This window comes from Ovis canadensis, chromosome 11 (genome assembly GCF_042477335.2).
Source record: "Ovis canadensis isolate MfBH-ARS-UI-01 breed Bighorn chromosome 11, ARS-UI_OviCan_v2, whole genome shotgun sequence".
Taxonomy (NCBI): domain Eukaryota; kingdom Metazoa; phylum Chordata; class Mammalia; order Artiodactyla; family Bovidae; genus Ovis; species Ovis canadensis.
In genome coordinates this window covers 27,944,248-27,965,897 of record NC_091255.1, presented here as the reverse complement: position 1 = coordinate 27,965,897, position 21,650 = coordinate 27,944,248, and the positions used below count along the sequence as shown (strand labels likewise).

The following is a 21,650-nucleotide window of genomic DNA, read 5'->3' as shown; positions in this document are numbered from 1 at the left end:
GCCTCTGCTTGGACAAAAATCCCCCACAAAGGGACATACCAGCTTGGCTACGTTGCTTCTCTGGAATGCCCACCGGGCCTGGGGGCAGCACATGAAGTTTTGTGCACATCTGAAAACCTGTGATGGAGGCGAGGAAGCACAGGCTGGCTTGAGGGCGCCAGCTGAGCCGCGAGCTGCCTGTCCCTTAGTGTAGGTCTGCCCCACAGCCCTGTCTCAGGAGTCACCACCTTCTGCTCTGGGCTGCCTGTTTCATGACAGTTTGGCCAGTAATGATTTGGCTCCTGGGTGACAAAGCAGGTGAGGCTGGGCTACGTGTCAAGGACTTGATGGTGAGTGAGGGACACACGTCTTCCACGGGGAAGGCTCCTTCAGGGACCTAACCTGGTGGGAACAAGGAAGGAACTCAGCCAGGGGCTAAGTGGAGGGTTGGCTAAATCTGGCTCCCAGCCTGGGTTTGGACTCTTGTTTCCTTGGCTCCTTGGCCCCCTTCTCCCCTCCCCAATTCCTGCTCAGGTTGGGTGGCCGGGGGGTGGGGAGGAGGGGCACGCCACCGCAGTGTCCTAGCGATGCGTCTGTACAACGTGGTCAAGGACAGTCCCCTGGACCAGCGCCTCTGCCACTCCAGCGAGCAGGGGACCACCTGGGCTCGTTACATTGCAGACTGAGGAGGTCTGCCGCAGAACCCAGATTCTGTGTTTCTAAGGAGCCCCCAGGTGCTGCTGGCCCAAGCCCACCCTGGTTCCCAAGGACTGGATTCTTGGAGTTAGCAGGATGTGCTGGCGTCATGCGGACACAGAGCCGGGTCCCACTCCCCACATACACTGACCCTCGATGCCGGGGGACCCACAGCAGAACCACACACACAGGCCTCTCTTCTGAGCCAGCTTCTCTGGAGCTCACCGGCTCCTCCTCCCCCAGGGACTCAGGGTTCTGCTGAACCGGCCTGCCATGCGGCCCATTGCAGAAGCATGGAGCCACTGGTTTTCTGGGGCTCACCTCTGTCACCCAGCTTCCAGCAAAGATTCCCGTCCAGAGGGCGTCTGAGCTTTCTCCCACACCCTTGCGGGATTGGTGGGAGACCCGCTGGGAGCAGGCTGCAATGTCAGGAAGCCCCCTGATCAGAGTGAGCCAGTGATCTCTCCTCCCCCTTCCCTCAGCCAGGATCGTCCCAATTTCGGAGACGACAACACGTCTCAAGATTCATTTAATAAACCAACAAGTCTTTTTCTTTCTTTCTTTATTCGAAGGACACTGGGGAAAGGCACAGCCCCCTGCCGAGACGGTTCCGGTCCATTAGTGGGGGCCAGAGGGGTGTCAGCAGGGTAGATTTAACAGAGCGGGGAGAGGGTCAAGGTTGGAGAAAGGGGAGGGGTCGAGGACGCCGCTTCCCACGCGGAGTGACAGCTGGCACTCGGACTAGGTGAACTTGAATGGGGCATGGGAATGTGGTTTTGAGGCAGGTGGGGCTGCAGGCCTGGAGCCTGGGAAGGCCAGGACCCTCCCTTTCTGCCACGGGAACTGAACAGGGCCTTCTGCCTGCGGACCACCCGTCTTCTGTAGGATCTGGGTGCTGCCCAGTCCTGGCCAGCTGCCCTCTCCGCTCCGTGCTGGCTGCAGCCAGGAGCAGAGCCAGCCAAGGTCGTGGCCTCTCCAGCAAAGCCCCCAGATGCTGGGCGGCCTGGGAAGGGCTGGGGCTGGGGCTGAAGCAGGGAAGATGTGGGTGGTGAGCAGATTCAGACAGCAACACAGGGCAGGGCTGGTCTATGTCTGCACGTGGGTCAGCTGGATGTCGCCCCCCACCTCCAGGTTGTTGATGGCGGGCAGGTTCTTCAGGCGGTGGTGATATTCAAACAGGTGCTGACCGTCCACAGCCACCTTGAAGCAGTGGCCTTCACACACGATCCACACCTGGACAGACAGGCCCCCGGCATTTGTACCCCACCTGGGCTGTCCTCAAGCGGAAGGCAGGCTCGTCTCCCTCCCTCCTTCCCAACTCCCCCAAACTTCAGTCAAGCAAGACCCACACCTGCATTTGAGCCACATCGAAGGATTCACTCGTGCCCAAACATGCCTTGCGCTCTCCTTCCCAGCGCCTTTTACATAGTGTGTTCCCCGCCTCGCACCCCCACCCAGAATGTCATCGCTCCCCGCCCTGCATGGCTTGTCCACACGGATCACTGCTAATCCTTCTTCAGGATTCAGCCTCCTCACTCCAACCGGCCTTCCCACACCTCCTGTGCGTTCACAGTCGCTCAGTCATGTCCGATTCTTTACGACCCTCTGGACTTTAGCCCGCCAGGCTCCTCAGTCCATGGGGTTCTCCAGGCAAGACTACTGGAGTGGGTTGCCATTTCCTTCTCCAGGGGAATCTTCCCAACCCAAGGATCGAACCCATGTCCCTTATGTCTCCTGCATTGGCAGGCGGATGCTTTACTTGCTGAGCCATCAGGGGAACTCCCCACCTCCTGACCCCCATCGAGTCAAGTCAGATGCCCCCTTAGGCCTGGCCTCTGTCATCCATACCCCTAGGACCCAGCACACAGGCGTGGTCAGTGCTTGTGTTCCGTGGCGGCAGCCCCTTAACTTGTCTTTTCCTTCCCGACATCCTCCAGAGGCAGCGGCAGCACTTCTGTTAGACTATCAGCGTGCCCGCCGCACGCTGACACCAGCAGAGTGGTCCCTGCACCCCAGGCACTGTCCTAAGCATGTCACGAACACAATCTCATTTCCTTCTCGCTTCTCCACGAGACTGGTATTACTTGTAGCCCCATATTTCAGACAAGGAAATTGAAGCACAGAGCAGTTAAGTCACTTGCTTAAGGTCACACAGCTATCAAAGTGTACCGCTCTCTGGCTTGAAACATACCAACACCTGGTACTAAAATCCAGATTCCTTCGCTGCCCCCCAAGGCCCTCTATTGGTCATTTTCAGCTCTGGGAGAGGAGTATGAGGGCATATTTCAAAGCACAGATGGGGCTTCCCTGGTGGTCCAGAGGTTAAGAATCCGCCTGCCAATGCATGGGACACCAGCCTGGTCGCTGGTCTGGGAAGATTCCACACGTTACGGAGCAACTAAGCCCAGGTGCCACAATTACTGAGCTCGCGAGCTGCCACAAGAGAAGCCACGGCAACGAGAATCCCACGCGTTGCAGGCAATGAGAGCGCAGGCCCGACTTGCCGCAGCTAGAGAAAGCCCACGTGCAGCAATGAAGACCCAGGGCACCCCAAAAAAGATACAGGTGCCCAGGCTCACCCCCCATGGTCCTGGGGTGGGGCCAGGCATTGATTTTTCTTTTCCAAGCTCTCAGGTGGTCTGAGTATGTAGTCAGTGTTGAGAATCTAGTTCTGTGTCATCCCAGCCTCCAGAATTCCCACCCCCTACCCCTCACCTCCCTGTCCTCCCTGCTTGCTAGACAGGCCGTGCCCATGACCCTTCTCTCTGCTGCTCCTAAATCTTTGCAAGCTGGGCTCCTCCCTCCACCGAGATCCCGCATGCACTCTGGCCTCCTCTGAGATCTGCCCCCACCTAAGGCCGCATGACCCTGGGGCTCACTGTTCCTTATCCTACTTTGCTCCCCGCGTGGTACCCATTGCTATTCCACGGTGATCTGTCTATCGTTTCCTTCTTCCTCCTCCCACCTCGGCTGTAAACGCCGTGGGGTCAGGACCTAGACTGCTGGCGTCATAACTGTCCCCCCAGCCCCTGGGATACTTCCTGCTCAAAGTGGGCCTGGATGAAATAGCTGATAAATGACTGTTGAGTCAGTGAGTGAGTGAGTGACCCCTCCTTCTCAAGTCCCATCCCACACGGATTGGCTGTGTGACCTTAGCAAGTAACCTACACTTGTGAATTAGTTTCCTTATCCGTAACAGCCGATAGCACTTGCCCCCTGCCTTACGCAGGACAGTAACAATAAAATGATAATAGCAGTCATTTGGTGAACTTTCTCTTCTTCTGAGGCCAGGCCTCACGCTAGAGGCGTCAACTCGTGTCTCGATCAATGTGCCCCGAGATGCCCTCCACCCGCTCCTCCATTTGCCCCTTGAGAGCCCATTCGAGCTCCAGGTGGCAACATCTCACCGAGAAGCTCTGGCCCCGGAAGAAGGGCATCCCTCGTGGCAGGCTTCGCTCCTCAGACCCCCAGGAGCCGTTGATCTGTGTGTTGCGGACCACCGCATTCTCGTTGAAGCGGGGGTTCAGGTGGAAGGCGATGTCACTCCCTGAGCGCAGGTTGATGTAGAACCTGGGGGGCGGGCCACTCCCATGGACTCTCTGCCCCAAGGCAGAGGGGTGGCCAGAATGACCTTGGGGTGTCTCTTCTCCCCGGGAGGCCTGGCTTACCTCTGAGCGTTGGGCAGAATGGTGCCCGACACCAGGATGCTCTTGGAGGGGTACAGCCCACCCAGGATGGAGGTGAAGAAAGGCAGTTGCTGTGGGGAGGGGTGGGGCAGGTCAGCCAGAGCAGCCAGAGCAGCCGCCACCCTAGGGGGACCTTTGTGCCCATTTCAACGCGTCTGGACTGTCAGCCCACAGTTTGCTGTGTCTGTGAGCATCTTCAAGAAAGAATTCCATGGAATCTTTACTTGGCTCAGTAAACGGCAGAGAAAACCTTTCCAGCATTCCTCAAGTTAATGGACATTTACCTTCAGAAAAAGAGCTTTGGTTGGATGCAAAGGATGCTTAGGCTGAGAAGGGGAGGCTGTATGATATGCTCAGGGTGAAGGGATGATTTTAAAGGTGAAAGCTCCTTTTGTAAGTCTTCTAAGTTACTTGGAAGTTTCCAGAACTTCAGTTTACTAAGGCAATGCTTTTAATTTTGAAAGCTGCCCTCTCCCCCTGCCCCCAACCCTGCACAGCACAAACCAGACCTCCCTGAGAAACCACTTACGTAAACCGAACTGGGATACACCACGGGTGGGATCACGGGATTCTGTTGAAATGAGATTGAGAACGTCAGGGCAGGAGTGCGCACGCACGCGTATGCGTAAACTCTTGTGAGACGGCACGTTCTAGAGAGGATGCCCCGATAGGAGACTGAAGTAGTAACGGTTTCAGCTCTTGGGTTTTCCGAGCCACCTTCCTCCCCATATCAGCCGTGGTGGGACTTCCTGTGTACTCCTGGATCTCATCATGGTCACGCGCCCCTCAGCCCCTCCGAGGACAGCCCCGCTGACTCCAGGTTCCTGTGTAATTTGTCCCGGCAGGAGGCGGAGGCAGAGAAGCAGCGTACGTCCTTGATCAGTTGCTGCTGCTAAGTCGCTTCAGTCGTGTCCGACTCTGTGCGACCCCATAGATGGCAGCCTACCAGGCTCCTCCGTCCCTGGGATTCTCCGGGTAAGAACACTGGAGTGGCCGCTAGGGGATCAATTTCTTGCGCCGCTGGGTAAATCCAGCCTGATCCAGAACCTCTACTGTCTCTAAGGAGAGTTTTGTGTGCATGCCACCTGAGCGAAGGACCTCAGCCCCAAATGTCCCCACTCTCCTCGCTAAACTGCTTTCTTCCTGACTCTGGACCTAGAGAATTCAGCCTTTGGTAAAGGGGCACGTAGTGGGGCTGTGAGCTGACCAGTGTTCAGACTTACAGGGAACATCTGTCCAGGGGTGCTGTGTATGGTGTGGACGACAGTCTGAGTCTGGAAGGAAGAAACCACGTTTTTAACCAGCTCTCACCTGTGGGAAGACCACCACCTGCCCCCAGAGGTAGCACTTAACTCTCTCCTCTTGGGAGAGTTTCATCTTGAGCTTGTAACCAGCCAGGAGGTACCTCCGAATTGGTGAGCAGAGATATTTCTTCTCTTAAGGGCATGAGATAGGGGCACAGGTTTCTTCTGAGAACAAATATGCATTTGTGGTGTGTGGCCTGTCTTTCTTAGGGGAATCACTCCAGCATAGCCTCACTTTGCAGAAGGAAGAAGTGGAAGTGGGGTCTTGGCGCCCTGTGGCTGCCCACAGCTGACAGGGGCCTGAGCAAACCAGTGGCCCTCGGGGCCGTTTCCCAATTCATCAGGGCCAGCCACCCTCACCCCTCACCCCAAGCCCTCCCACTGTTACCCCCACAGCCAGGCAGACGGTCCAGCTGTCTGGCCTTGGTGGCCCCCCCTTCCAGTGGGAGACGCCCAGTGTTTGGCTTGCTTCCTCCTTTTAACCTACCACCCAGGGACTGAACCCGGGTCTCCTGCATTGCAGGCAGATTCTTTACCTTCTGAGACACTGGGGAAGCTCTCTTTTAACCCACAGGAAGAAACAAAGCGAAAAGCTTCTAAAGAGAGGCAAGAGACTTACAATGGGAGCCGAGTTGGCTGGCCACATCCCGGGAGGCTGAAGGGGATGAGAAGCGAAAACGGTGGTTAACATTGGTGCCGCGTGAGCGTAAGATGGCAGCTAGACCTGTGGGAAGAAATGCCTCCTTCCTGCTGTTAGCAAGCCTTCCTGAGCCTTCTGGGCGCCCAGATGCTCACCCATCCCCCCAGGATACAGTGTGGTTATGCAACAGTGTCCGGGAGGGGTTGGAAGTGGAGGAGGGTGAATTTTCCCACTGGCTCCTTCAGAAGGGGAAAGTGAAAGTGTTTCACTCAGTCGCGCCTGATTCTTTGTGACCCCATGAACAGTAGCCCGCTGGGTTCTTCTTTCCATGGGATTTCTCCAGGCAAGAATACTGGAGTGGGTTGCCATTCCCTTCTCCAGGAGATCCTCCCGACCCAGGGATTGAACCCGAGTCTCCTGCATTGCAGGCAGATTCTTTATCATCTGAGCCACCGGCAAAGCCCTCAAAAGGAGAGGAGGCCATATCTGATGCAGACCATTTCACTTCCTTTAGCTCCCTGAGACAAAACCATTATTCCTGGAGCCCTAATTCACCCATAAGGTGAACACTAACATTGGCTGGAGATTTGTTGTGTGCCAGGCTCTGGCTTCAAGGCTTTACAAATGAGAGGGGCATCCTTACCTCCTGTTTTGCTGGTGAAGCAACCGGTTCTCGGAAAAATTAGGCAACTTGCCCAAGCTCACCCAGATAACAAGAGATAAAATCCAAAATGGTACCCAGTTCTTCTGATAGTATCCATGACGCCCCATCCTCCCCAGGCCAGGGCCGGAGTCAGGCTGCCTTGCAAAGGGTCCCTGGAGCTCTACCAGTCCTGGGTCCACATGGCAGGAGGCAGGTGCCCTGGCTGCACCATGATGGGCATGGGAAGGGCTGGGTAGAGAGACCCCCCCCCCCCTCCCCTCAGTCCTCACTGCTTAAGTGGCTGAGGAAAGGGCAGGTCCTGCTCCCGTTCCTGTCCGGGACCTTGCCTTCACCCAGCAGACTCTTCCTCTTGCAAACCTATTCCACGTTCATTAACTGAGTCCCTGCTGCATGCCAGGCGCTGCGGAAAATGCTGGGATACGTGAATGAACCAGCTACAATCCGAGCCCACAGAGGGCCTGGTGGGTGTAGGGAAGCAGGGGAGAGGAGTGATGGAGAGACATACATAAGCACAATTATAGCAGGACGTGATGACTGACGTAGCACAGAGACATCGAGAGTCTAGGGATGCAGGGGCATCCGGTGATCCACCAATCAGGGACGGTGCTCCCCAGGAGCCACACTCAAGGAGAGCTTCGGGGGGCCATTCGGGGTTGGCTGGGGGTGAGTGGCAGAGCAAGCTTTCAGCACAGGGCAGCACGTGCCAAAAGCCCGGTGGCCTGAGGCTGCCCCTTATGAGCAGTGGAGGCTGCGTGAGCGTCATGGGTGAGGCCGGAAGGGGGACTGGGGCAAGCCTGGGGAGGACTCTGCAGATTCTGCTGGGGAATCTGGGCTTTCTCTAGAAGGACTTGGGGCCTTTAGGACTTTAAAGCAGGGGGAAGATGCAATTGGATTTGTGCGTGGGAACAAACAGTGGTGGTAGGTGGGTGTGTGGGGGTGGAGAGCCAGGCCGTGGGTGGGGTGGTGAGGGGGCGGATGGCCTGGACCAAGCCAGTGGCTTTGGGTGGAGAGGCGCCAGTGCCCTGGAAAGATAATGAGAGAAAGAAGAGCTGAGGACAACTCCCAGGTCCCCAGCTCTGGGCTTGGGGTGTGGATGAACCTTTGGGTATAACGGGGCCTGGAGACCCTGGCTGGCCTGCTGACTAGACCAGTGTCTCAGACACTGTGTCCTTTGTGCTGATGGCTCAGCCTCCCCAGGCCTCTGTTAAACTCACTTTTGGTTTGCGCCCCCTGGGCTTGGGTGGGAAACAGGCAGCCGGGGAGAACAGCACCTTGGAGCAGACGGGCTGCTTGGGAGCTGCGCGGATGTTCTGTTAAAACAAAAGGCGCCATGGGGTGAAGAGAAGCGTTAATGTAGCCAAGGAAGAGTGGGAAAGCAGGGGCCAGGCAGGGAGGAGCGGACCAGACAGGTGGGGGAGCGAGGGATGCGCAGGACCCGCAGAGGGAAGGCTGGGCTGCAAGGAGTGACAGTAGGCTGGCCAGCGCTCTCTCCACCTCCATCTCCTCTCCATCTCTCTCCACCTCCATCTCCTCTCCATCTCTCTCCACCTCCATCTCCTCTCCATCTCTCTCCACCTCCATCTCCTCTCCATCTCCCTCCACCTCCATCTCCTCTCCATCTCCCTCCACCTCCATCTCCTCTCCATCTCTCTCCACCTCCATCTCCTCTCCATCTCTCTCTCTACCTCTGTCTCTCTCCACCTCCATCTCTCTCTCTACCTCTGTCTCTCTCCATCTCCATCCATCTCTCTTCCCACCTCCATCTCTCTCTCCGCCTCTATCTCTCTCCACCTCCATCTCTCTTTCCATCTCTCTCCACCTCCATCTCTCTTTCCATCTCTCTCCACCTCCATCTCTCTCTACCTCGATCTCTCTCCACCTCCATCTCTCTCTCTACCTCTGTCTCTCTCCATCTCCATCCGTCTCTCTTCCCACCTCCATCTCTCTCTCCGCCTCTATCTCTCTCCACCTCCATCTCTCTTTCCATCTCTCTCCACCTCCGTCTCTCTCCACCTCCATCTCTCTCTCTACCTCTGTCTCTCTCCATCTCCATCCGTCTCTCTTCCCACCTCCATCTCTCTCTCCGCCTCTATCTCTCTCCACCTCCATCTCTCTTTCCATCTCTCTCCACCTCCATCTCTCTTTCCATCTCTCTCCACCTCCATCTCTCTCTACCTCGATCTCTCTCCACCTCCATCTCTCTCTCTACCTCTGTCTCTCTCCATCTCCATCCGTCTCTCTTCCCACCTCCATCTCTCTCTCCGCCTCTATCTCTCTCCACCTCCATCTCTCTTTCCATCTCTCTCCACCTCCGTCTCTTCCCACCTCCATCTCTCTCTCCGCCTCTATCTCTCTCTACCTCCATCCCTCTTTCCATCTCTCTCCACCTCCATCTCTCTCTCCATCTCTCTTCCCACCTCCATCTCTCTCTCTACCTCGATCTCTCTCCACCTCCACCTCTCTCTCTGCCTTTATCTCTCTCCACCTCCATCTCGCTCTCCATCTCTCTCCATCTCTCCCTCCACCTCTGTCTCTATCTTCATCTCTCTATCTCCACCTCCTTCTGTCTTTCCATCACTGTCTCTCCATCTCTCTTTCCACTTCCTCTCTCCACCTGCACCTCCATCTCTGTCTCTCTCTCCACCTCCATTTCTCTCTCCATCTCTACTTTTCTCTCCTCTCTCCTCCACCCCCACGGGAGAGAGTTAAGGAGGGAAGGAATATGGAAGAGGAGACCATAATATATGCAGACCAAATATGCAGAATATGCAGACCAAAGAAGAGGACCCTGTGTTTGTTAAGGGCTGGCCGCGTGCCTTTCCCATCTCCAGGTGCATGCACAGATACCAGAGTCGTGGCGGCAGCTTCCAGTCGGTAGCCTGAGGCCCCACAGAGTGTGGGCCCACCATACCCCAGTCTTCCCAGTTTTCACACAAAAAAAATGAAATCCAGACTTCTGTGTGCTGTTACCTGACCTTTTTTCTGCTGCACTGTGGCAGAATGCACACCCCACAGAACAGACCATCGTAAACTCTTTTTAAGTGTGTGGGTCATGGTGTTAGGTTGACTTCCACAGTTGTGCAACCATCCCCACCATCCAACTCCAGAACTCCTTCATCTTGTGAAACTGCCCCTGACCTTTCAGATGTTGGTTACATGTTAAAAATTTCAAAACGCAGAGAGGATCAGATAGACCTGGGAGTGGCCCAGCAGGCTGTTCTGTGCCCTCGATGGCTGTGACCTCACTGAGCTGACACAGCGATCCGTGGGGCAGCAGACCCTGCTCCTTCCGCAGCTGAGGAGACTGGGGCTGGGAGAGGTGAAGTCATGTGTCTAAGATCGCCCAACCCATGAGAACGGCAGAGCTGGGGGTTTGGGTTGGATTCAGTTTGATTCCCAAGCCCGGGTTCTTTCTACCACCACACAGCCTCCTAAGCAGAGTGGGGATAGAGAGAAACAGAGATGAGTGGCATTTGAGTCCAGAAGACTGCGCGGGTGTCCCAGACAGAGACAGCAACACGAGGAGGAGAAGGGAGCCAGGGGCGTGGAAAGGAGACCGGCTGGCACTTTGGGTCCACACAGCAGGGCCCAGGCCCAGGGAACTGGACCCCACACCCAGCCCCTGGGGACGAGCGCTGGGTGGACAGTCTGACCTGGAAGCTGATGGAGGACAGCTGCACGATGCCCGTGATGCAGATGGCATCGACGCGGTGGAAGGGCACGCGGTGGGCATACTGCGTGAAGAGGTTCCTGTTCACTATCACCTGCCGAGAGACGTGCACATGCCAGGGAGGGGGCTCCAGCCAGGTGGACACACACCTGGGCCTCCGGGACCCCTGCTTCCAGAAGCTTAGGCCTGCATCTGGTTCCACATTCATTCCCTATAGATCCGGGCATCAGCCTTCAGAGATGCGCCAGTCACAGGAACGTGCTTGGGACCCAGAGGGCATCCAGGCACTAGCTCTGTCTGGCTCCAGTCATTGCTTTCTTACTCTTTTGGTTGTTTGTCTTTCTAATCATAGCTCACCTGGGGTATTACTGAAATATGCATATTGAAATATACATACAAATATTGGTGGGGAGCAGAGGAGAGGTGACATCAGGTTACGTGACAAGGGCGTGGCGGCATTTGTGTTCACAAAGAGAAGCACAGACACAGATGGACTCACCCCGCCCCCTCCTTCTTCCCAAGCCCAGAGACACTGCTCTGCTTGCAAAAGCAATGTGCAATGTCCTGCAAAACCAAGTCATTAATTACACCTGGATAAAGGCACCAACAAGGTAACAGGAAGAGAAATGTTCCCAGGGACCTGGAGTGGAAGAAGGGGTACAACAGAGAAATGGAAATAACTTGGGCTCTAAAGACACCAGGAGGCCAAAAAGCACCATGGTGACTTCTCTGGTGCTTATTTCTGGAGTAAATGAAGCAACAGGCACACTTGTAAATGCAGGTGAAGGTGTGTAAGGGGCCTGCAGCCTTACAAGGAAATGATCCTCTTCTCTGTACAAAGGTGTTGTTCACGTGACTATTTTAAGACCATACATGGAGCCTGATCAAGACAGGGGACAGGCAGCTGAAGCGACGAGAGGAGAGTTCCAACTCACCCTGAACTCCGAGCTCTGTACCTGGAAGCAGAGCTCAAACGAACCCCCCCTCTGGAAGGGCATCTGCATCTTCCTCTCCTCCGGCCCCCAGCTTCCTCTCTGCTTCGTGTTGCAGACCACATACCCACCCTCTTCAAACCGAGGGTTGAAGTGGAAGGCAATGTCATGGTCGTTATAGCCGGTCTGAAGGTTCACAGCAAACCTAGGTGGAGGGAAGTCAGGCAGTGCTTGGTGTCCTGGTTTATTCCCAAGGGTGGGAACAGGAAGTTCTCAAACTTTTGACTGACATCCATCTGGGAATCCGCACACAGCCTGCATGGCTGGTTGGTGCCCAGCCCTAGTCTGCTGCTGTCTGTTTTGTTCACCTAATTTGCACTAATGTGCTTTTGTTCAGTTACCACATTTTGCCTTTACAGTGTGAATTTCTATGGGTAAAGAAATTTGTATCCAAGTTGGAACTCAAAAAATGTGCCTGGAAGTGAGAGCCTTTTGGATCAAGTGGTCGCCGAGGCCTGCCCACGTCCATTAAGTTGGGACAGAAGAGGGCAAGTGGAAAGGACTTATGGCCCTGGTGGGCCGCCTACAGAGACGGTGTCTAAAGGGGAGACGTAGAATAAACCCTAGCTTTCCGGTCGTGGGGACCTCGGTGTGTGTGTCTGTCCCTCACTGGAGGCCATCGTGTGTCCACCTGCCCCCAGTGAGGTCAACAGGCCTGGACCCTGAGCCCAGCTCTGCCCTGTTTGTCATTTGCAATGACCAAGACCACGCTATTCAAGCTGCCCCACCCAGGAAAGGGGGTGACTGCCTGCCTTCGGGGATGATGCCTAGTAAGTGATTGCTTGTTCCCATCTCTCCTCACCTTCCCAACCTCCTCTGGGTACAGCCATGACTCTAAGGTAAGGGCTAAAAAAAAAAAAGGAGCTTCCAAGGGGCCTGGCTCATGAAGGGGGTGCAGTCGATGTTTGTTCTGACTTTTCCCAGGTGGAACTCCTGCACATCCCCAAACCAAGTTCTGATCTGAGGTTCTCCAGCAAGAATTATGTCCCACCACCTTGCCTGAACTCAGAACCAGTGCAGTTCACAGCCTGCTTCTCAGAGTCACTCTGGTCTCCCCAACCAACACACAGCAATCAGAGAGTGTGCCTCGCTCCCGTGTCATCCCCACAGAGCCAGGTGCTGCAGCACACTCATGGGCGGCCCTCAGTGGACATTCTGTCTGCAGGGCCCATTTTTGGTTTTTTGTTTGTTTGGACTGTGCAGCGTGGCCTGCAGGATCTTAGTTCCTCAACTAAGGATGGAACCCTTGCCCGCTGCAGTGGAAGCGCGGAAGGGTGCCCACGCACCTTCCAGGGAAACCCTGAGAACCCACTGCTTTATCAGTTACGAGGGTGAGTTTAGGGTGTTGTCCTCAACACTAAGGTGCTTGGAGAGCTCTCAGCCAGCAAGACCAACAGAACTGGCTGGGCCTGAGCCCTAGAGGCTCCCTCTGGGAACAAAAAAAGGAAAGGATGTTCCAAGTGATTCTAGAGTGAGAAAATTGAAGTCCCTGTTCCTCTTAAAGTGAAGAATGGTGTTCCTGAAATATCAGGGTGTAATTTTCCCTTTGCCATCCTCCAGCTTCATGGCTGTGTTCCCAGGGAAGGAGAGAAGAGCAGCTTCCATCGGAAGGGGGCCCCTCGGAGGTAGAGACAGGTCTGTTAGAGTGGAGTAGAAAGCCCTCCTGTGCTGGGAGGAAGGGTCGGCACAGGGAAGGGGGGGAGAGGGAGGGATGGAAGTTCAGAAACAAGGGTCCCGATTCCCCTGCTGGAACGGTTTCTGGGAAACCGGGTGCCTCACCTCCCTCCGAGTCCCCTGGGGGCACTCAGGGCTCTCAAGAGTCCCATGGTCAGTGAGGCTGTGTCACCTGGCAGGGGAGACAGTGGCAGAGGAAGTCATCTAGAGGCTTCTGAGAGAAGTTATGTGTCCAGAGGGGTCTCGGTGTACACTGTGGATCTCAGGGTGCAGCCCACCTGGACCCCACCCACACAGGCACATGCTGTAGGCCTCTGGGCCACCCAGCCCTGGGCAGAGGTCAGTCAGGGCTGCTTGAGCCACTGATGGCCCTCCCGCCTCTGAGAATATATGCAAGCTCTTCTGAGTTCCCAGACAGCCCACCTCGGGGAGGAGGGGGATGGGAAGCAGAGCTGAGATATTTATATTTTGAATTGACTTTAGCAGCAAAGACCTTGGAGCCAAAAGAGACCAAACCGCAGCCTTGAAGGCAAGTTTAAATATTTCCACGTCAGCCCACATGAGGGTTCTGAAGCAGATGCAGGTGACTGCAGGAAATGGAGGAAGTTGACGTATCTGCAGCTCTGGGTCGTCGTGATGAGGTTCAGTCCCAGAACTCTGCTCTGGGCTGGCCTGCTTCCCTCCCTAGACTGTGAGCCTCCATCCCCACCCCCCCACCCCCAGTCTCTGGGGAGTCTGCTTAATGGTGCCCTGGATGCTATGTGCGGGTGGCTGGGGTCTCATGCACTGTTGGCAGGGCCAGGCCCTTCCCATCCCCGGAGCCAAGTGCGGACACTTGGAGGATGCTGGGTGGACCCTCCTGAACTGATAGCCTCGTGGTTCACTCAGGGTGAGGCTGAGAGAGACAATTCCCGGTACCTGTTCCCGCCTGAGGGAAGAACGGTCCCAATGATGGTGATCTTGTGTCCATCCTGGAGACCCCCTTGGATCGTCCCAGTGAAGGGGACAACCTGTGGGGAGGAGATGGCGGTCAGTGCCTCCTGCTTCCTTCTCGCCACACTAGAGAAAGCCTGCACACAACCCAGTGCAGACATAAAAAGATTTTAATAAAACAGATAAATAATTAAATAAATAAAGGATCCTTGGTTCTGGTGAAGAGGCTTCATTTTAGAGCCAGGCATCCTCCAGGTTTGAATCCTGATTCTGCTGCTCGTTACCTGAGTGGACTTGGGAAGCTTACTTAACTTCTCTTTGCCTCAGTTTCCTCATGTGTGAAATAGGGATAAACCCCACTTTTGGGGTGAGATTCATGATTGAATGAGAAAGTCTGTGGAAGATTCCATCGTGTAGTACGTTGTCTCTCTACACCCCCACCCCCTCCCCCCACCGCTTCCACCCTGGTCTCTGAGCAAAATTCCTAAATTAGTTAACATCTCAACTTTGGAAGCTTCCTTCCAAATGCCTAATGGGGTTCTACAAACTGCCTTACACACTGTACTATCTCCTAGTCAATTTTCACGTTTTTCAAGCTGTTGAAGTCTTGTCTCCCTTCTCCTTTAAGTCAATTCCCTACAAAAATCAAATGCTTATTTAAAATGGATAATCAACAAAGACCTACGGTATAGCACAGGTAACTCTGCTCAATGATATGGAGCAACCTAAACGGGAAAGGAATTTGGAAAAGAATAGATACATATATATGTATGATGAATCACTTTGCTGTACACCTGAAACTAACATAGCATCGTTAAGCCACTATACTCCAATGGAAAATAAAAATATAGAAAATTTTTTTAAAAAAAGAAGGAAAAAACTCACACACATACACACATGCAATGCAGAGAAATGAGGCAGATGATTTGCATAGTTGAGCTGGCCAGGTAGGGGACAGTCGGGAGTGGTGGGGACTGCAGCAAAGTAGGCATCATCTTCCTCATCCAAAGAGCAGTGTCCACTCAGCTGTAACCCGTGATTACCTTCCAGTCCAGTGTGGACAGAGCTTCCAGCTTATTAGGAGAAGACAGGAATCTGGATTTTTTTTTCTCTGTAAAGCTTTCTACTTTCTGGGGCAAAAATCCTTTTAAAAGAGTTTCTTTGTGATAGGAACACATAATGAATGTTTGCAATGAGATAATATGTCTAGATTTGCTTCAAAATAATCCAGGGATGGGAAGGGAAGGAGGGTTGGCTAGAAGTGAAGCAGATAAGTCAAGAGTTGAAACTGAGGGATGGGTGTGTGTTGTTGATGATACTGTTCTCTCCACATTATACATTTTCTTTGGCAGCAAATTAAAGTAAACACCGTGCAGGCCAAACAAAAAGGCACCCACAAGCCCAATTCAGTCCTACCCCGTGTCCTTGAGGCGCACAACCACTCAGAATCCAGGGAAGCCCCTCCGAGCCTGGTGTGCACAGCTGGCCCTGGGAGATAACCAGTGATGCCAGGACCCCATTCAGACAGACTGTGCTCTCCATGCACCTTGGGCAGAGGTGTCTTTTGTGGCCCCCCAGGTCAGGTCTGAACTCTGCCAGTAAATACTTTGGTGACCTTAAGCAAATTACAACATCTCTGCACCTCTGAGTTCTTCCTGTTGTCTGTCCATGTCAGTGATTTTGGAGTAGAATCAGCCTGACCCAGTGAGGCTGTCCAGCATGGCGGACTTTCCTGAAGAAGAATCCCCTTATTTGGTCTTTGAAGCCTCTTAAGAGACTTTCATACCATTATGAAAGACAAGGCTTAAAATATATCCTTCTGGCAGCATGGGCGCCTCCCTCAAGCATATTCACATGAAGGTATAAAGAACTGAAAGCGCAGTGTGATGGGATGAGGTCCTCAGGGCACCGAAGGAAGGCAGGATGGAGGAAGCCCTGTGTGGGCCACGGGGGCAGGCAGTACAGTTAATCTTAGGAAATGTGTCTGTGTGTGTGTGTTAGCTGCTCAGTCATGTCCAACTCTTTGCGACCACATGGACTATAGTGCCAGGCTCCTCTGTCCGTAGGATTCTCCAGGCAAGAATACTGGAGTGGGTTGCCATTCCCTTCTCCAGGGGGTCTTTCTGACCCAGGGATTGAACCTAAATCTCCTGCATGGCAGGCAGATTCTTTAACTTCTGAGCCACCAAGAAAGCTGTGGCTCAGGCAGTAAAGAATCTTAGGAAATGATTCCCCCAGAAAGCTTTGTGAGATTTTAATGTCTTAAGTGGCATCCTCAAATTCTGAAACACAAGATTGTTTCAAATTGAGTATAGTCCTAAAGACAAGATTATTCATAGCTGCATTATAATTGTAAAGAATCAGAAGCAAGTCCAAAAGTCCACTGGGAAGAATTTGGTATTTCCATACAATGGGCTTTATGGAGACTTCATAAGAAGAGGAAGAAGGGAACTCTGAGAATTGATATGGAATGATTCCACATGGATTATTTTAAAAATGGGTGAGGGAGGCTGCTGCTGCTGCTGCTAAGTTGCTTCAGTAGTGTCCGACTCTGTGTAATCCCATAGATGGCAGCCCACTAGGCTCCCCCGTCCCTGGGATTCTCCAGGCAAGAACAGTGAAGTGGGTTGCCATTTCCTTCTCCAATGCATAAAAGTGAAAAGTGAAAGTGAAGTAGCTCAGTCGTGTCTGACTCTTAGCGACCCCATGGACTGCAGCCTACCAGGCTCCTCCATCCATGGGATTTTCCAGGCAAGAGTACTGGAGTGAGGTGCCATTGCCTTCTCTGTGGGAGAGACTATATACATATATTGACTAATTATAAACAAAGCATTATGTAAAAACATTTCTGGAATGATTCAAACAAACCATTAATATTGGTTGACTCCAAGGAGGGTAGGGTGGACTGAATAATTACCACCCTCCCCTCTGTCCTGCCAAAAATGTCTACATGCTAATTCCTGGAAGTTGTGAATATACTACTTTATACAGCAAAGTGGATTTTGCAGATGTGATTAGGTTAAGGATCTTGAGATAGGTTATTGCAGATTGTCGGCATGGGCCCAGTGTAGTCACAGGGTCCTCAAAGAGGGAGGCAGAAGAGGAGGGTCAGTAGTAGATGTGGCAACAGAAGTGAGAAGCTGCTAGCTTTAAAGAAGGAGGAAGGGGCCACAAGCCGAGGCAAGCGGGCAGCCTCTGGAAACTGGGAAAGGCAAGGAAACGTTCTCCCCTGAAGCCTCCAGCAGAGAACAACCTTGCTGACACTTTGATTTTAGATTTTGACCTCAGAACTGTAACAGAATGAACTTGTATTGCTTTAAGCCTGGCTGGCCGAGGACCCCTCCAGGCATGTGTGTGTTGTGTGTCTGTGATCTTAGCAAGAAATAGCAGCACCTAGAGGACCCGGAAGAAGGATTTTTAAGTTGGATTTATGGTTCCACAGCATGGACTCGCCTCCCAACTCCCCAAGCCGGCAGCTCTGATGTTGACCAAGTCACATGACCTGTCTGCCCCCCAGTTCCCTCCTCAGAACGGTGAGACACTAGCGAGGCCAGCCTGGCAGTGTCCTTGAGAGGATTAGGTGAAAGGCTAAGTGGAAAGCCCTTGGCTGGAAGGACGTGACAAGGGTAGCTGTCTGCAGCAGGATGACTTAATCCTTCTGCTGGGATCGAACTAGGTCTCAGCTCCTGGCCATGCCTGGAGACTGAAGATCTTTCCCTCGTCTTTAGATCCTTCCAGAAAGAGGAACCAGGCCCTGCTGGCCAGAGGTGGGCAGCCCCCTTCTGGAGACCCAGTGTCACAGAGGCCACCCAGCCATAGCTGGCGAGGGGGCTCACCCGCAGGGGGCAGCACCGCTCCCCTTCTGGTGGCCTCCCTTCTGTGTCTGAGTTAACTCATCTTCCCAGCCCTGCTGGTCACTATTAGTACCACGTTTACAGATGAGGAAACAGGAACAAGAAGGTTGCCCGACTTTCCCGAAGTCACTCAGCTGGGCAGTGATACAGACAGGTTTGAATCCCAACACCCATGCTTTTAGCCCTGACCCGGGCCGCTCCTCACAATGAAGCCCTGATCCTCTGGGACCAAACAGCGAGTCCTGTCCTGACTCTGATGGCTGCTGCCTTCCTGGCCCTCTGGGGCTGGGCCAGATGAGACCAGAGCGGGGCATGGGCGAGCAATAGGGGTGCTCCTGAGGCATTTCCTGGAGGCACTGACTCAGCCGATTGGCCGGGGGAGTGACTCTCACGTTGCACTTGGGAGGAAGTGAGGTCCAGGATACTAGAGGTCACTGGGTGACCTGGGGGCGGGAGGCCACGTGGGGTGAACAGTGCTGCTGGTCCCTGGGGGGCTGCACCAGCCTCCTTCTCGTCCAGACTCTGAGGCCCTGCTGTCAATAGAAGGAATTTCCTTCTAGTTTCAAATCCTTGGCTTTTGAACCCAAGGATTAGAAAGGAAAAATGTGTCTTTAGAATAATAAAATGTCAGGGCCTGGAAGGGGCTCCAGGTCCCCCATCTGAGGGAGAAGGAAGCCTAGGTGTCACGTCCTGACCCCAGGGTCACCGTGGAAGCACCCACTGTGGGGGGCAGCTTCCTCCAACCCCAACAGGAGCCCCCCAAAGTGGGCTGAGGGGCACTGGACACTGCCTGGAGCAGGCAGGCCCAGCGGGGCGCCCGGGGAGGTGGGCATGAGTGTGGAGCCCAGCAGTCCCCAGTAGCTGCTGTCCCCCCAGCCCTCCCCAGGAAGGACTCCAGCAGCCCACCTGCCCAGCCTCTCAGGAAGCTGAGGTTGGGAGATTTGAAGGACCAGGCCCAGGACGCAGGGAGCATAGAAACCTCCTGAGACCCAGCCTGCCGCCTGCCTGCTTCCTCCTCACCCAGGGCTCTCTCCGTGGCACTTGCTTCCTTGGTCACTTACAATCTGGGGACATTTGACAAGTGACTTCCACCTGTCTGAACCTGTTTTCCATTTATGACCTGGGGATGGTAAGGTTCACAGGGTTTAAACAAGGCCACCTGCAATGGGGCCTCCACACAAGAGGCAAAGGGCACAAGACACAGCCCTTGCATTGCACCCCACAGTGCCCTCTCTCCCCCATAACTCCCCAGAGAGTCCTTCTCAGATAGCCTTGACCTGCCCTGCCTTACTCTCTCACCCCTCAGGGAGCAGACACCTCCTCAGGAGGCCTTCCCTGCCACCCCCAGACTCCTATTGATTCTAAACATTTCCACAGTGAGCCGGACACCTTTCAAGCTCTCTCAGTGGACTGCCTTCCTTACTTCTTCCCCCAGCCCTAGGCGGTGACTTGAGGATTATCCCTGTTGTACAGATGCAAAAATTGAGGCCCCGAGAGGTAAAGCAACTTGCTGGAGGTCACATATGCATGACTTCTCAGTGGTTTAGTCGTGCCCAACTGTTTAGTCATGTCCCTTTGGAATGTAGCCCGCCAGGCTCCTCTGTCCATGGGGCTTTCCCTGCAAGAATGTTGGATGCGTTGCCATTTCCTCCTCCAAGAAATCCTCCTCAACCAGGGATGGAATCTGCATCCCCTGCCCTAGCAGGCGGATTCTTTACCACTGAGCCACCTGGGATGCTTGTGGTCACCCAGCTAGTACATGGTTGAACCCAGGGAGGCCATCTTCAAGGTGAGTGCAATTCGCTTCCAAGCTGGGTTGTTAGCCTCCCCAGAAGCCCTGTGTACCTCTCTCTTCGTGCAAAAAGAAAAAAGATTAATAATCTCTTTTCTAGTTATGATGTGGGCCCTTCTTCCCCCACTGGGCATCTAGAGAGGAGTGGCAGCCAGAGAAAGTTCAGTAAAACTTTGCTTCCTGAATCCTGGTGATGCTCATCTGCTGCAGCCCTGAGTGGTGCTAGGGGGACAAGACGAGCTCGGAGCAGAAATTCTGTCAGGATCATGCCAGCTGGCGTGTCTGCCTTTCTTGTGTTCTTACTTGGATGCCCCCTTCCCCCATCCCCTGCAAGAGCTCCTGTCACCTGCAGGAGCTGTGACCCCTGTCCCTCCCCTCCCCCAGCTGAGGCCACCCCTAGCCCCGGGAACTCACTGGGTTTATGTAGGAAGCCTGGGCACCACCAAAGGCCATGTCTCCACCGCCTCTGTAGCCACAGCCACTTCGCCTGCTGGCTTAATGAAGAAATAGAAACCAAAGCAATCTGGCAGTTATTCAATGGGGAGGAGCCCAGGGCAAGAGGAAATGGGTGGAGAAAGAGCAGGGGATGGAAGCGGGTGCTCCTTGCCAAGTGTTCTCTCTCCTCTCTCTCCTGTGCTCCACCCCAAGTCAGAATAGGTCCCAGAATTTCCTGTAGGCTCAGAGATCCTCACCACAGGCACGCCACAGCGAGCTTCCAGGAGACACTCCCTGATGTTGAGGTTGTGTCTTGAAAGTCCAGACAATGGTGGGACTGCTTGGCACGGCCCATGCAGACGGGGGCTGCCTGTGCATGGGGTGGTGGTGGTACTGGGAAGGCCTGACTATAACCATTTTTCCAGGCAGAGTAACAGAGGCTCAGAGAGCCTCAGGGTCATGCCTAAGGTCACACAGCTCATCAGTGGCAGCTGAGCCATCGGAGGCCACTCGGGGTTGGTGGTGTTCAGTTGCGTCTGACACTTTGTGACTCCATGGACTGCAGCACACCAGGCTTCCCTGTCCTTCACCATCTCCCGGAGCTTGCTCAAGCTCATGTTCGTTGAGTCCATGATGCCACCCAACCATCTCATCCTCTGTCGCCCCTTCTCCTCCTGCCCTCAATCTTTCCCAGCATCAGGGTCTTTTCCAATGAGTTGGCCTTTTGCAACAGGTGACCAAAGTGTTTGAGCTTCATCTTTAACATCAGTCCTTCCAATGTATATTCAGGGTTCATTTCCTTTGGTATTGGACTGGTTTGATTTCCTTGCAGTCCAAAGTACTTTCAAGAGTCTTCTCTAGCACCACAGTTCAAAAGCATCAGTAGGGTCTGGAAAAGGTATCCTCTCCTTTAAAATTCTATTCCTAATATAAAAACATTATAAAACCGGGTAGTCCATTGGTTAGGACTTTGCACTTCCACTTCAGGGAGCATGGGTTTGATCCCTGACAAGGGAACTAAGTCTATATGCTGCCTGGCATGGAAAAAAAGAAAAGAAAAACATAATCACGTAGAAAGAAATGTCTTGCAAATATAAAACCTCACATTGAAGTTTACCTTGAAGTGAAGGGAAGTGAAAGTTGCTCAGTCGTGTCTGGCTCTTTGCAGCTCCATGGACTCTAGCCTGCCAGGCTCCTCTGTCTATGGAATTCTTCAGGCCAGGATGCTGGAGTGGGTAGCCTTTCCCTTCTCCAGGGGATCTTCCCAACCCAGGGATCAAACCCAGGTCTTCTGCAATGCAGGCAGAATCGTTACCGTCTGAGCCTCCAGG

The 21,650-nt window shown here is 53.8% G+C and overlaps 1 protein-coding gene across 5 annotated transcripts; it reads right to left on the bottom strand.

The window, feature by feature from the left end:
* Window positions 1–1,222: 1,222 nt before the first annotated feature.
* Window positions 1,223–20,513, bottom strand: LGALS9 (galectin 9). 5 transcript variants are annotated; one of them, XM_069602923.1, is made up of 11 exons: window positions 20,299–20,504; window positions 14,224–14,315; window positions 11,575–11,776; window positions 10,623–10,733; window positions 8,184–8,279; window positions 6,285–6,320; window positions 5,585–5,635; window positions 4,891–4,932; window positions 4,344–4,432; window positions 4,083–4,245; window positions 1,223–1,908 (listed from the first exon to the last, which is right to left on the bottom strand). In XM_069602923.1, the coding sequence occupies exons 1-11, from the start codon at window positions 20,335–20,337 to the stop codon at window positions 1,762–1,764; spliced, it is 1,068 nt and encodes a 355-aa protein (XP_069459024.1). In that variant the 5' UTR covers window positions 20,338–20,504; the 3' UTR covers window positions 1,223–1,761. The 5 variants fall into 5 exon arrangements, with proteins under 5 accessions (XP_069459024.1, XP_069459026.1, XP_069459025.1 ...); XM_069602925.1 differs by lacking the exon at window positions 8,184–8,279 and having other exon boundaries at window positions 20,299–20,513; XM_069602924.1 differs by lacking the exon at window positions 5,585–5,635 and having other exon boundaries at window positions 20,299–20,404.
* Window positions 20,514–21,650: the final 1,137 nt, after the last annotated feature.

Excerpts from the sequence above, each read along its gene's own strand:
- LGALS9 (XM_069602923.1), bottom strand. The coding sequence starts at position 20,337 with ATGGCCTTTGGTGGTGCCCAGGCTTCCTACATAAACCCA. Across the intron at positions 4,933-5,584 it reads CCCCTGGACAGATGTTCCCT|AATCCCGTGATCCCACCCGT; the intron begins GTAAGTCTGAAC and ends TCATTTCAACAG. Across the intron at positions 4,246-4,343 it reads ATTCTGCCCAACGCTCAGAG|GTTCTACATCAACCTGCGCT; the intron begins GTAAGCCAGGCC and ends CCCGCCCCCCAG.